Genomic DNA, 15308 nt, shown 5'->3' with positions numbered 1-15308 from the left:
TCAGCCACGGTGGGGCTGGACCCTGCCTGGAGGACAAGGGGGGAAGAAAGCCCATAAGGAGAGCGGGAAGGAAATTGGAGAGCACGGGAAGGGCAGGGTTCGTGTTTCTTCGGAAATGGGCCTCCCCTTGCCGTGCGGGGCAGCTGAAAAAATTCCTCTCCCTTTACCATTCTCCCTCCCTCCCCTCAACTCTGTTTTTCTGTCCCTGTGCAGCCTGTGGATGATGGGCACGACCGCCAGCACGGCTCAGCAGGCGGTCTCAGCCTCTGCCTTTGAGAGTGTGCACGGCATTGGCACCATGGAGGACCAGCGTTCCCTGAGCATCCATTCGTTCCAGACCCTTGGGCTGCACAATAGCAAGGCCAAGTCCATCATCACCAACAAAGTGGCACCAGTGGTCATCACGTGAGTCCCAGCAGCTACCTGCAAGCCCTTCTTGCTGTCTCCAGATTGAACACTATCCTTTCTTGGTTCATTTCAAACCCTCTCTATCCTTTGTTGCATGCTCCTCTCTCTCTCTTCATGCTTTTGACAAAAAGAAAACCCTACTTGTTTGTTTTTGGGTAACCTTACCTCCTTCTGCATGTGGTTCCTCCAGGTATAACTGCAGGGAGGAGTTCCAGATCCATGATGACCTGCTGAAGGCCAACTACACGGTGGGACGCATCTGTGAGACCACACTGGAGCACTACCTGGTGCAGGTTGGCATTGCTGCTCATTGCTCCCACATGCTTCCTGTGCTCGGATCCTGTTCCATCTTCTTTCTTATCCTGCAGGGGAAATATTTCATGGTCAGAGATGTGTACAGCAAGTTGGATGTCTTGAACACTACCAGCACCAGTGGTGCTCCGAATTTCCGGCAAGCCAAAGGAGGCTATGCGGTGTTTGGTATGGGTCAGCCCAGCCTCAATGGCTTCAAGCTTGTGCTGCAGAAGCTGCAGAGAGAAGGCCACAAGGTTGGTGCAGCGGGAGCAAGCGTGGCCTTAAAGCTGGGCGCTTCTGCTCTTGCTTGTGGGAGAGGATCTGTAGATTGTTGTGGAAGTCGAGGGGATATCTGTGGGAGAGTGGCTGAAATGCTCCGTCTCCAGAGCTGCTGGCTGGTCTGTGGAGAAGGTTGGCACAAAGTTTTGGGAAGCCTTTTCCCCTGCTGCATGTGTGGTGTCATCCCTCGTATCCCTCATCTGTGGCCATCTTTCCAGGAGTGTGTCGTCTTCTGCGTGCGTGAGGAACCCGTGCTGTTCTTGCGGGTGGAGAGTGACTTTGTGCCCTACACACCACGGGGCAAGGAGAACCTCCATGAGAACCTCCACAGTTTGCAGAGGAGGCTGCGTGTGGAAGACCTGGAGCTCACCATCCGCAAAGAGGTGATCCCCATGGGCTGGGGGAGATGCTGGGGCCTTGATAGGGTTCTCCATCTTCTAGCGTGCAGCTCTGTATTCTTGGGTGTCCAAGAAAGCATAAAATCAGAAGCAATGAGATAGGGATTGGGCCTATTCCCCACCTTTGGATGTCTCATGGAGGGGTTTGAAGCAGACAGATGCTGCATGGGGCCTCCATGAGCATCCACCAGGCTGACAGGCATTGATGGCAATCTCCATCTCCACTAGATCCATGACTTTGCACAGCTGAGCGAAGGAGTCTACTATGTCTACAATGACATTGAGCGCTTTCGGGACGAGCCACACACTGTGCGGGTGCAGGGTGAGGAAGACATCCATGTGACAGAGGAGGTGTATCGCCGGCCCATCTTCCTCCAGCCCACCTACCGCTACCACCGCCTGCCCCTGCCCGTGGATGGGGCCCCTCTGGAGGAGCAGTTTGATGCTTTCATCTGTTTTCTTAGGGTGAGCCAAGCAAAACCATGGGGATTTTGGGGTGGGATTTGCTTCCCCAGTTTTCTGGGACTGGTGGGAAGGTCTGTTACTTCTGCACTTGAGTAAAGGAGCCATCTCCACCCCTGGCAGAGTGCTGGAGATGCTCCTGGAATCATAGAATGGTTTGGATTGGAGGGGACCTCTAAATTCCAATCTCCCTGCTATAGGACCCTCCCACTAGACCAAGTTGCTCGCAGCCCCATCCAGCCTGGCCTTGGTAGCTCCTTGTTTAGGCTGCTTAATTTTGGGTGGACTTTATTTTGCAAGCTCTTCATATACGACAGTCACCAAACCAATGTGCAGGCTTGGTGTCACCATAGTCTTCCCTCTTCTAAAATAAAACAGAAGTTCTTTCTGTGCAAGGTAGCCTGCCTGGGGAAGCACCAGCTGGAGAAGTCCCTGAGTCTACCTTCTTCCCTTTTTGGCTTCATATAATGGGGAGCTTGTGCGTGTGATTGTGCCCTGCTTGTCCTTGCTGGAGGTGACCATTTCTCATGCCGCCTGGCATTCCTGCACATGCAGCTCCTGTTTGGGAGAAATGGTCTGGGTTTGGTGCAAATGCTTTTGGTGGCAGGCCTGGTGTGGAAGACTGGGGATGGGTAGTGGGACTAATGGTGATCCCATCGTTAATTCATGGAAGAAGGGATCATCACTGATGGGGCTGTACATCAGCCTGGTCACCATGAGGAGATGTCCATGCCTGTGCTCTCCTTGCTGCCTCTGGGCACCATCCATCCCTGTCTCTTCCTAGGAGAGCCCTGGCCTGCTGCTGCGGGATCCCAGCTGCCCCCCGCCAGCACTGCTCTTCAGCTGCCAGACTGGTGTGGGCAGGACCAACTTGGGCATGGCCTTGGGCACCCTTATCCTCTACCATCACCAGGGAGCAGCACCAAAGCCTGAGTAAGCGAGACAGTCCCAGGGTGGCCAGGATGGCCACGGTGCTCATTGGTTTAATGGCCTCTTTCTCCTTTCTCCATGGGCAGCCCGCCGCATCCAGCCAAAACGACTCCAAGGGCCAGGTTTCGGGTCATCCAGAGCTTCATTGAGATGGTACCCAAAGGGCAACAGATGGTGGAGGAGGTAAGTGGGGGGAGTCTGCCAAAACCCATGCTGACCTCAGGATGGGCAAGGAGGGCTTCCTCTGCTCACTGGCTCTCCCTGCTCAAGGTGGACAGCGTGATTGCCTCCTGCTCAGAGATGCACGACATGAAGGAAGCTATCTATGAGTCCAAGAAGAAGCTGGAAGGGATTGGAGAAGACTACCAAATCCAGGTACTGCTGCTAGGGTGACATCCTCATCTCCAAAACTGAGCCATGGAGCATCAGTCAGGACCCCTTTTAGTGAGCCATTAATTAGAGGATTGCTCAGCTGCCTTTATAACCCTGCTCTGTGCATGGTAATTTATAGAAATGTTTTCATGAGCAGATAGGAAGAATGTAAATTATAAAAATCCAAAACTTCCTGTGCTCTGGAAGCTTCCCAGGGGTGTGTGAACCTGGAAGGTTGTGAAGGTTTTTCCTATTTAAGAGCCATGAAATTGAGCAGGCTGGGGCTTCAAGGAAACCTGACTTTTTATTTTGAGCAGTGTCTCTGATTCTGACAGATGCCTTTGAGACAGATAATACCCTGCGTCTTTATTTCTTGCTATCCTTAAAACTGCAGAATGAGTGGTTTGGGATCCAGCATCTCTTCAGGCTCTTCCAGTCAGGCTTCTTTTGGCTGACTGAGAAGACTCGGATCCCAGATCTGAGTCCACTTTTTACTCCCTTTCCAGCCTTTCTGGGGATGAATTTTTCCATTGGGGTGTGACGAACATGCCACTACAGTGAGGAACCCCAAATTCCATCCTTCCCTGTTTATTTCCTAGGGCAGGTCTGCATCTGCTTAGTGCTGTTTCTTGTGGTGGCACATGCTGTTGTGTGTAGCATGGAGACTCTTGGCTAGGGGGCCAAGTGTGGACAGACATGTAGGGGCACCCATGGGTGCCTTTCTTGGGCACTTTGGGGGCAAAGGGTGATCTGGCTGACCCTCCATTCACACTGGGGAGGGGCTGCTCTGTGTCGTCTTCGACAGTGGAAAACAAACGGCTGGGGATTGCTGTAAATTAGCCCAGAGGAGTGTTTATTTGAAGTCTGCACGTAGCAAGAGCACGTTTAAACAATGGCGAGGGGCCAGGAAAATGTGCTGGGTGATGTGGGTGGGGGGAGAGAAGGAGAGGAAAGGACTCTGCGGGCACAGAGAGTTGGGTGGGGGGGAAAGGAGTTTGAACTCCTGCAGTGATGGCACAGTGATGTGATGCAGGGTCTTGGGTGGGATGCTCAGTCCCATCCCTGCAGTGCCTGCCCTTCCTGGCCTGACCCTGGTGTGACTCCATGCTCCTGGGTTCTGTTGTGAGTTTTGGAAGCCAATATACTGTTCTGCCTCTTGATAAATGACAGCAGGCCGGATTTGTCTTGTGGATCACAAGTAAATATTTATGACTCAATGCCATTGCGTTGGCAGCACGCAAAGCCTGCTTGCCAAGTCTGCCTGCGATGCAGGAAAGGATCTTCTGCAATGCATGTCTTAACAGGGTTTCTATCATGTCCAGGATGGGGTTTTTGCTTGTAGGCAGTAGGGGCAGGTTATGTGTGTTCCCCTGGGGTTTATCTCACGGACCACAGTCTCCAAAGAGGCTTTGCGAGAACCTTGTGTAGAGTTGGGTGCTCTTCAGCTTGTCCTGAGGTTTTGAGCTTGCATCCCCAGGGGAAAGCCCACTCGTTTCTGGGGAAACCCCATGGCTCTTACGGAAGCCTGATGGCTGGAGCATCACACCTGGAGGCCATAGTGGTGTCCAAGACAGTGTTGGCATCTTGTGTTAATCAAACCCCTCTGTTTGGGTCTTGCTCTCCCAGTAGCATCTGGACATTGTATCTCCTGGACAGGCAGGCAGCCTGTATCATGTTGGACCTGCTCCCGGCGCGTCCTTGGGTGAAAGGAAAGGCTTTGTTTGATCTGAAATAAAAATTTATAGCTCTAAGCATCTCTTAATATGGAAAAATATTGAAATGTTTCACTTAAAGATATAAATTAAAAAAGAAAAAGGCACCAGATACTATTCCAGATACAGTTCTGTGGTTTTTTTTTTTTCCACTGCCATCCTCATTTGGAAGCAGCTTGGTGAAGTTGGTGTGAAAATGCTAAAAGCCTTCTTAAGGCCAGGGACTTAAATGGCATTTCTGCCTCCTTTCCCCCAAAACAGTACTTAAAAACTGCCTCAGGCCAGCTTGCTCCTTGCTTATCTCCTCTTCAGCAGGCATGTGGTGCTCTCCTGCCCAGTGTCCCAGGGCTCCAGCAGGAGCTGCTCCTGCCCTGTGATCCACTATGGATGTGATGAATGCCCGATGTGTTGTTTGCTTTTAGGGGAACAGCACCAAAGAATATTTCCTTCAGAGGACTCTGCAGAGCCTTGAACGCTATTTCTACCTGATTGCCTTCAATTACTACCTTCACGAGCAGGTAAAGGCCATGTCTCCTGGCTGGGTGGTGGGAGGGCAGGGCAATGTCTCAAGCTGAAGGGAGGAGGATGGCATCACCATTGATAGTTTTGGAAGCATGTGGGGGGGGGGGGAGGGGGTGAGCCCAGGCTGATGGCGTGCCCCCTCCCCGGTCCCCCGCCGGCAGTACCCCCTGGGCTTTGCCCTCAGCTTCAGCAGGTGGATGTGCCGGCACCCTGAGCTCTACCGGCTGCAGGCGAGTATGAACTCCTCTGAGCTTACCATCTCCGGGGACCTCATCACCAAGGGGACACGAGTGTTGGTGAGTGCCTTGCCTGGGTGTAGGGACAGGGCTGGTTGTCTGCTGGGGGTGGTCTTGGGATGCTCAACCTTAAGGAGGTTTGGGGGGGTGGGAGAAGCAAGGGGTTCTCTGTGGTGAGGCAGGTGTTGATTCTTGGGCCTCCAGGTCCATCTCTTCCACAAGGATGGGTGCGTTCCTAGTGATGCTTTGTGCACACCACGTGCCCAGCCCTGTCTGTTCTGCCACAGGTGGTGGATGAGCGCTTCTGCCCAGATGTGCTGAGCACTGTGAAGGAGATGAGCGTAGCCAATTTCCGGCGAGTGCCTAAGATGCCCATCTATGGGACAGCACAGCCCAGCTCCAAGGTGAGAGGCAGGTGCCTTGTGGCAGGCAGGGCCACCCCTTTGGGTGCCACCCCCTCACCTTGGCTACTCCTCCCTCCAGGCCCTTGGCAGCATCCTGCGGTACCTGACAGATGCAAAGAGAAAGCACTCGCATATCTTGTGGGTCAGCCTGCGGGAAGAGGTGGTGCTGGAGGGGAATGAGCAAATCTACACACTCAGGGAGCCAGGAAGCCTCGACCAGCTCATCCCTGTGCCGGTATCCACACCTGAGCAGCTGGAGGTGAGCCTGGGCTTTGGGGTGCACCTTGGTGTGGCTGGTCCTGCCTTGGGGTAATGCATTCTGGGTGCAATGCTTGTTGAAGGCATCTCCTCTTTGCATATGAGCATCTTTGCTGTGGATCTCCAGAAGCACAGGGCTTTGCCCCAAATGGTGCCAAGGGAAGGATGCACGAAGGTTTCACACTGGGCTTGTGTGAAATCTGCTCCTCAGTGTGTTCATGGCTGGTGATTCAGGCCTCCTCCTTCCCTCTGTCACGTCTCTTTGCTCCAAAATTTTACCCTATAGCCCATTTCAGCTAAATTTGACCTTGTATTACATTCCTGTGAGCTTTCTGCAGATAACTGGATGTAGGACAGAGGTGTAGATCATGTCCCTTATGAGGAAAAGGCATCTCCCACTCTGCTGAGCCCTCATGAGGGAGATGTCCCTGGGAAATGAGTCTTAGCCCCTCACCCACCATAGCTACCTTGTTTTTTTGTTTTTGTTTTTTTTGTTTTTTTGTTTTTTTGTTTTTTTTTTTTGTTTGTTTGTTTTTTTTTTTTTGGATGGTGAAGGGGATTTTGCTGCCAGCAGCATCTTGGCTGCATGGAGAAGCTCTCTGGAGTCTTGGGCATGGCAGTGCTAAAGGTCCCTGGAGGGAAATGGTGGCCAGAACCTGGAGTGTGGGTCTGTGTCAGGCTGTATCTTAGAACATAAAAATACTGGGGAAAGAAAACAAAACAAACAAACAAACAAACAAAAAAACAAAAACAAAACAAAAAAAAAACAAAAAAAAAAAAACAAGGGAAATGGGTGGAAGAGGAGTAGGTTTGATAGTTCTGGTGGTGAGGTTTTCTCTGTCCTTTGCAGAAACTTGAGTCCACGCTGAAGGGTGACCTCCTGAAGTCACAGAAGTGGCTGGAGGTCTACCTGGAAGCAGAGAAGCAGATGAAGATGTTCAAGAGCTGTCTGACCACACAGGAGATCTTCAACCAGCACAAAAGCACCTGCCAGGGCCTGACCTACCGGCGCATCCCCATCCCTGACTTCTGTGCTCCCAGGGAGCAGGTAGCTGCACTGCCACCACATCCTCAAGCTGCCTTTGTGTTTTTTTTTTTGTTTGTTTGTTTGTTTTTATGGTGTGACCACCCTCCTTAAAGCCCTTGGTGTTGGTCTCACAGGATTTTGACCGGTTGCTGGAGGCGATGAAGAGTGCTCTGGCTGAGGACTCACAGACAGCCTTTGTGTTCAACTGTGCCAGTGGCCGGGGCAGGACCACCACAGCCATGGTCATCGCTGTCCTCACGCTCTGGCACTTCAATGTGGGTACCAGTGCTTCCAGCTGGTGGGGGCTGTAGGGACACAGCCCTTCCTTTTTTTATTGCCTTGGTGTAGCCACAGAGGAACTGTAGAAGGAGTGGAGATGTTGTCATGTTCCTGTGGAGTGGTGGGAGGCTCTGCAGGAATGAAGGGTTAAGGGTGGGAGAGATGTAGTTCTCTTGCAGAGTAGATGGGTAAAATTTCAGATGTGCCAAATGTGTAACACTCTGTCCTTCTCTGCCTCCTGCAGGGCATCCCTGAGATGAGTGATGAGGAGATTGTGAGTGTGCCTGATGCCAAGTACACTAAAGGGGAGTTCGAGGTGAGTCCTGCAGCCAGTGTAGCCCCATGCTGTAGAGTCTCCAAAGTCCTGAGATGTGCTTGGGGAAGAATGGTCCTTTCCTGGTCTTGGGGGTTGAGCATGGGCATGGAGTGGTTGGGTTGAGAGCAGCAAGTGAAGCTCCTGCTGCTCTACCTGTGTTCTAGGTAGTGATGAAAGTGGTCCAACTCCTGCCTGACGGTCACCGGATGAAGAAGGAGGTGGATATGGCCCTGGACACGGTCAGTGAGACCATGACACCCATGCATTACCACCTCCGAGAAATCATCATCTGCACCTACCGGCAGGTGAGCAATGCCCTTTTCTGCCATACAGCTGAACCACCAGAACCTAAATAGGGCAGCCACATCATGGATAGGGGTGGGACTTCACACCAAAGCTATGTCGCATGTTACCAGGGTTCCTTGGGTGGTGGCTTTGGGGTTCCTTCATGATTTGGTTTTTTTTTTTTTCCCCATCAAAACAGGAAAATACAGCAAAGCCTGACAGCTCTCACATGCTCTGTTCACCACAACTGGTTATGGGGTGAGGAGCAAAAAGCAGAAGATTAAGTTGATGATGGATTTACTACTCATTGTGGTCCCTTACCCAAAGCAATGGGGGCGTGAGGGTCGTTGTGGTCCAAACAAGCTCAGCATCCCATGCATCCCTTGCTGTGCCAAATCCTGCATCCCATCCCTCCTGCTGCAGCCGGCAGAGGGCAGGGCTGCTCTGTCCTGTTCTCCTTCCATTCCTTCTGGCTCCTCCGACTCAAGGAGGAGGAAGACCCGGGCGTCGCAGCTGGCTGAGCCATGCGCTTCTTGGCAGCCTTGCCTTTGCAGAGCTGTGATGACGGTGCGAGCTGCTCCCATTCATTAGCATTATTATTTTTTGGAAGGCGGCTGCCCGCCTGTTCCCGCGACCTCCTCGTGGCCCTTGCTGGCACTTGGCAGTGAGGAGCAGTGCATGGGTGTTCCTTGGCCATATCCTGTTTCCCAGCCAGCTGTATCCAGTCTGCCCTGATGGCCTGGTGGGGAAGGAAGATAAGCAGGGAGTCATCCGCTGCCCTGTTCCCCTTGCCTTAGGAAGAGCCTTTTATCACTGCCTTGGAGGCGTTGTGTGCAAATGTTTTAATGCAGTTTTTTTTTCTTTCCCCAAAATCTGAGCCCAGGATGGGCGAGCTCCATGGGGACATCTCTGCTTTGACTGGCAGGTGCAAACTGGAAGAAAGGTGTGCGCTTCCAGGTGTACATAGCCCCACTGTGGGCAGGCTTTTGTTGCATCCTGCTCTTTGTTCAGTCTTGGGTTGAAGGGAGCAGTATTTGGTGCCTTGCAAAGGACACTTTGCAGGGTAAGGACAAGCAGGATGGGAGGAAAATGTGCTCTGGTGCTCAGCTCAGATTCCCTCCTACTCCTTCCCATCCTAAACTGGGAGGAAAAGATAGATTGATGCCTTCCTTCCGCTTCTGGAGGATGTGTTGTTTGGGGAGGCTTCCTTGATGGGAGCTTCTGCAGAAGCTGGCAGCAACAGCCAGCTGATTCCTTCAGTCTCAGCTACAGCAGAGAGATCCAACAAGACTTGCATGTTTATATGATCCATCAAGATGATGACATCCATTAGGTTCCTTGGTTTAGTGGGCATTTCTGTGGGGCCATATTACTCAATTGTTGTTGTCTTTAATGCAGTTGTTTCCTGCCTGTTTCCCACCTTTTCTAACCAAACATGAAGCCAAGTTCTTGTCAGGATCTGCTCTGTGCAAGTACCCATGCATACACCTGGGGCTGACATCTTTCCCAGTGCAGAACTGATCACATTCAGAGCCATACTCATAGCAATACCATCAGTTGGGGAAGGAAAAATAACAAAGCATGGTTTTCAAGGACGGGAACACTTGTTTCCAAAACCTGTAGGGCATGGCTTGCAAGTGGAGAGAGGCAGGATGCTGGGCACAGGCACGTGTTTAGTAACACCTCCTCTATTTCTGAGGGTTGCAGGACCCAAAGGGAGGCTTTTTATATGCTGCAAGCCACAGCACTATGAGAGCTTGGGCTGCCAAGTAGATTCTTGTCCTTCCTTATGCGTGCAGGGGCGGTCAGGCAAGGATGAGCAGGAGCGGCGGCTGCTGCGGCTGCGGAGCCTGCAGTACCTGGAGCGCTACATCTACCTGATCCTCTTCAATGCTTACCTACACCTGGAGAAGAAGGACTCCTGGCAACAGTCCTTCAGCCTCTGGATGCGTGAGGTAGGGCTTCCGTTTGGGCCAAAATGTGGTGCGATGCAGTGCCTGGGGAGGAAGGGTGCCTGTGATCTTATCTATCATTCGCAGGTAGGTGTGCAGTGTGTGTTGGACCCAGCCCGCTGCTACTTCTTGCTCTTAGGACCCAACATCTGGGGCTGTGCTCCCAGCGCTGGGAAAACTCCTATTTCAACACAGTATCTTGAATAAGCTGTTAATTAACCTATGTGTGTGAAGACGCATTGAGTGTTAGGGAAACACTGCACCTCTACAAGGTGACAGAACCTCATCCCTCGCCCAATGCCACCAATTTACGATGGGGAAAAGTTCCTGGCTTCTAGGTTCTTGTAGCCAGGCTAGGATGCTCAGCTTGTCCCTGCTCCTGCCCTGACTTCTTGACTCCTCCAGGAAGGCTTCAAATCTGAGATGTCCTTCCCAGGTGCCCCATTTGGGCAGATGCTGTGCCCCACTGAGCATCAAAGTTCCCTTTGGCTCCAGCACAAGCGCTGTGCTTTCAGTGTTTATTTTAAAAAAATAAATAAATAAAAACCCAACAAGGCCACATTGTAACTTTATTTCCGGAAGGGCGCCAGAGCTAACAAACCATAAAGCTGCTTATAAAACCCAGCAGCGGCAGCCGGAGGAAGGCTTGGGGAGGGGTCGGTGCAGGCGCGGTGGGCTTGGGTCACGCAAGGAGATGCTGTGTGGCCGTTCATCTGCAGCAAAACTAGCTCACCCTCTGCTGTGCTTCCAGGTGGCGGCCGTGGCCGGTGTGTACGAGGTGCTGGATGGGCTGGGCTTCCCCGAGCTGGAGCAGCTGGAGGATGAGGAGCCACTGCGGAGGCTGCGCGGGCGCTGGAGGGCGCAGAGCAGGGCCGGCTGGCTCAGCCGTGGGAACTTCGTGTAGGGACAGAGACTGCGTGCCCCCAAAATGAAAACGGAGGAAAAAAAGAACCAGTAAGAGGGGAGAGGGAGGGAGGGGAGAGCCTCTGAGCATGAGGATTAGGGTCAGGGGTTCTTCAAGATGCAATAAAGATGTTATAAATTAAACAAGAAGCTGTGCGGGTGCTTGTGAGCAAGGGAGCATGAGCGACTATATATGTGTATGCATACTGACATAGCAATATTTGTAAGCATGTACACATACACTTATTTTACAAGTGTTTGTATAGGTATGCATGCAGACATGCATGTGTATATCCAGACCCAAAGCTTTGTAGCTTGCTTTGGGACTTGCAGCCTTCCCCCTCCTCGCACACTGGGAATTCTCAGTAGCTGGTGGTATTTGCTCGTTCTTGCTAATTTTTTTTTTAGTTGTGTCTGGCACTGGAGGTAGCAATACATTGGAGCATCCAATGTCTGATGGTGGTTGAAGTCTCGGAGCGTCCTATATTCAATGGCAGCACTTGGAAAGACAGTGGGAATTCTGCCTCTAAGCATTAGGCCTTCAGAAAATACATCTGGAGTGCACCTGAAAACATAAATAATAGGCATAATGAATAGATTCTTTTTTAATTGGGTGCAAAATGATCAAGAAGGGACGCAGGGCTCTCTCCTGCTTGCACCCCAGTGCTTGGGGATGGCTGGAGTTGCCTGCTTTCATCCACTGCCAGCAGCAGGAGGCGCAGACAGCGGAGAGCAGAAAGGGGAGCCTGGAAAAAAAATTATTTAAAAATAGCATAAGATTATTTAAAAAAAAAAACAAAACAAAACAAAAAAAAAAAACCACCTTCTTGGCTTGATTCCTGCTGTGGCTACAAGTGCCCTGATTTCCCCCAAGGTTCCCTCGACAGCATTTGATTTTCCAGCTCAAGTGGGCTTTTTCGTTTTGCATTTTTTTTTTTTTCTGGCTGCATCATTGTTTTGCTGAGTATTTTCTGCTGATTGGGCTGCACTCATAACGAGAGGCAGGGGTGGGCTGTGCCCCCACCCACACCCTCCCTAACAAGGGGGGGAGGCTGAGCAGGGGCTTAATGAGCAAGTCATTAATCGCTGCAGCCCTCCAGCCCTTTAATCTGAGTAATGAAGGCTGGAGATTTGCATCACCTGCACTTGGGTCTCAAAGGCTTCTTTCCGCTTTCCCACCTTCGTGACAAGTGATTTCCAACATGGGCCAAAAGCAATTGTCTGGAAGAAAAGGGGCCGACGGGTATGAATGCATTTGGGTGTGAAAAGGGACTGTGCTCTATTTATTTTGGGGTGGGAACGTCATGGCTGCAGTGTGCAGGCATTCAGAGCCCTCGGCCTCAGGCATCCCAGCTCTGCAGGGATCAGGAATGCCTGCACCCAGCAGTCCCCCAGCACACTCCCTCGCTGTTATTGGGATAAGGAGGGTGATATTTGCAAGTGGAAGGAAATTCTGCTTTGAGGTGTGCCCCACAGCATCTCCAGAGGATGCCCGGGTGGGACGTGGAAACTCAACGCCTTTAGGAAAACACCCACGTTCCACTGATGGAAAAAAGCTATTTGCGTCAGTAAACGCAGGCTTTGTGGGAGGGATGGGATGTGGGACCCTCAGCACGGGGAGGGACTGCAGCCACCTCCCCAGCCCTCTGTCTGCTGGAGATGGTGTGCTGGGGGCTGCCGTGCTCATGTGTGCAGAAACATGTCAGTGCTTAAGTATTTCTTCTTGTTTAATCCCATTTCAAAGGCCACAAATAAGGGTATAATTGAATATCCATGGGTATAATGAGGTGATATATACATAAAGAGTTTCTCTTTGAAGGTAGATGCGGCACAGAGGGCAGGTTGGGGGCTGCCTGCACATTGGACACTCCATTCATCAATGGGGCAGTGCCACCCTCCATCTTTTGAGAGTGAATTTTTTTTTTTTTGCTGGGCTAATATTGGTGAACAGCCCTGACCCTGCAGACCTCTGCAGGTTCCCGTGTTTTCCCTTCTGCGCCATGCGGGAGGCTGCTGGACCTTGGTAAGGCAACGCATCTGTGTTTCATTTTCCAGCTAAAGAATAGCAATTAAGATGCTTCTGCAGAGCCAGGGCTCGGAAAACTAAAAATAAAGCCATCCCCCAGCAGCCCCAGACTGCATCCATTAACAGCAGCAATCAAAGAAGTTGGGGGCACGGTGCAGAGTGTGGGCTTGAAGCAGTGTTTCTTTGCACATAGTGAGGAGAAAGGCCACACGCATGAAAAATTGATCTTCCCTGCGTTGAGACGAAGGAGCGCAGTGGGATGTGTGGCTGTGCAAGAGTGATGAGCGGTGTGGGGATGAGCAAAGCCCCAGGGGATGGGGAGGAGGAGACACAGAGTGTGGCTTTGGGCTTCACGCAGCAGTAAGCGGGATGTGATTAAAAATGAATAAGGGGAAGGTGCATCTCCAGGGAGGCTGCGCAGAGCTGGCCTTGTTCGTTGCGCTCATCTCTTCAGTTCTCTGCTATTTGTTTGGAATATCTGCCTGCTGGGTGGCTTGCGGTCAAACCCAGCCCTGTGGGAGCCCATGGCTCACTGTGTCACGTCCCATCCCCACCACCCCACATTGCCATTGGGGTCCCCCCAGACATTTGGGATGGCAGGGGGTTTCTGTTGGCTGGAGCGGCCGTTCCTAGAAGGAGAGCAACTTTTTCCCCTCTCCTTTCCCAGCAGGCTCTGGCAGCCGCCCAGCGCTGCAGGAACAGACCTCCTTCGGTCCGTTCCCATTGCACGAGAAGGGCTGATGGTTGGGTTGGTCGGGGCTCTGGGCAGCCTGACCCAAAGGACTGCATCTCCATCTTGAAGGACGGACAGATCCCTCTTTCTGCATTGCTCCCACTCCATGGTGGCCTCCTGTTGTTTGGCAGATGGGAACACGGCGTGGAGGCCAAGCCCACGGCCTCCAGCACCGAGCCCTGCGGTGCCACACTCTTGTCCAGGCATGGCGGCCTCCCCAGCAGCTCCCCACACCTCCATGGGGCTTTCCCCGACAGGCCCCCACGCAGCCCTACAGGCTGGGGCTGCGCTCCCAATGCGTGCCTTCTGCCCCCAGCGCGGCGGCAGTAAATATTTTGGGTTTTAATCTAATCGGGGCCGGCATGCCTGAGGGATGAGGTCATGCAGTGCATGAAATGCACACCAACAACTTCGTAAATTTTCTACTTTTTTTTTTTTCTCTTTTCAAAATCTTTGCTTTCTATTTTACTTTTTTTTTTTTTTTTTTTTTTTTTTTTAATTTGTTCTGCCTTCATTATTAATTTTTTGTTGTTTCCCTTTGGTTTTTCTTTTGCTGGTTTCTTGCTCTTTTTAACCTCTTCTCTATTGCTTTTTTTTCCCCCTGCTCTTTTTCTTCTGCTATTTCTTTGGTTTTTATTTTGTACATTTTGTATGCTTTTTATTTGGTTTTCTTTAATATTTTTTCCTCTTTTCTTTTTCTTGCTCTTTTCCCTCCATTTTTTTGGTCTCCTTTTTTTCTTCTTTTTTTTTCCACTTTTTTTGTCTCTTTTTTCTTTTTTTTCCTTTCATTTTTCTTTTTTTCTCTTTTTTCCTTTCTCATTTATTTCTTTTTTCCCTTATTTTTCCCTTTTTCTTCTTTTCCTCCTTTTCTTTTTTATCCTCCTTTTTTTTCTTTTTATCCTCCATATTTTCTCCTTTTTTTCTTTTTTTTCTCCTCCTTTTATTTTCCTTCTTTCTTTTTTGCTATTTTTTCCTTTTTATACTTTTTCTTTTTTTTTCCTCCTCCTTTTTTCTTTTTTTATCCTCCTCTTTTTCCTCCTTTTTTTTTTCCTCCCACCCCTCTTTTATTTTCCCTTTTTCATTTTTTCTTTTTTTTTTCCCACTCTTTTTTCTCCTTTTTCCACTTTTTTCCCCCTTCTTTCTTTCTCTTCTTCCACTTTTGTGCTCTTTATTCCCTTTTTTTTTTTTTCCCTTTTTCCCCCCCTCTTTTCTTTAAAATTTCCATTTTTCTTTTGATTTGCTATTTTTCCTTCCCCCCTTTAACTTTTCGCGTACTTTTCCTTCACTTCAATACCGCCTCCCTTTTGTTTCCACCTCCCCTTTCGCTGCCCCTATTTCCCCCTCCCGTCCCCTGCCCATCTCCCCACCCTCCCCAGGCTCCGCCCCGGCCCGCCCCGTGCTGCCCTCACGGCGGCGGCGTTAGCCGCGGGCGCGCAGCTCGGCGCCGCCCGTTCCCCGCAGGCGGCGGCCCCGGCCCCGGGCAGCGGCGGCGGCGGCGGCGGCGGCGGCGCG

The 15308-nt window shown here is 51.1% G+C and overlaps 1 protein-coding gene across 1 annotated transcript; it reads left to right on the top strand.

Annotated features, from left to right (window-relative positions):
- Positions 1-220: 220 nt before the first annotated feature.
- Positions 221-11038, top strand: PALD1 (phosphatase domain containing paladin 1; the record flags this gene model as incomplete). The annotated part of the gene is made up of 18 exons (XM_079535891.1): positions 221-405; positions 599-701; positions 777-956; positions 1200-1364; positions 1608-1844; positions 2626-2774; positions 2858-2954; positions 3042-3146; positions 5278-5373; positions 5539-5673; positions 5901-6017; positions 6097-6276; positions 7126-7323; positions 7437-7577; positions 7826-7897; positions 8062-8202; positions 9982-10137; positions 10886-11038. The coding sequence occupies 18 exons, from the start codon at positions 221-223 to the stop codon at positions 11036-11038; spliced, it is 2610 nt and encodes an 869-aa protein (XP_079392017.1).
- Positions 11039-15308: the final 4270 nt, after the last annotated feature.

The sequence above is a fragment of the Tetrao urogallus genome (assembly GCF_951394365.1).
Source record: "Tetrao urogallus genome assembly, chromosome: 5".
Lineage (NCBI taxonomy): Eukaryota > Metazoa > Chordata > Aves > Galliformes > Phasianidae > Tetrao > Tetrao urogallus.
The sequence above is the reverse complement of the archived record's forward strand: the minus strand, read 5'-3'. Positions and strand labels throughout refer to the sequence as shown.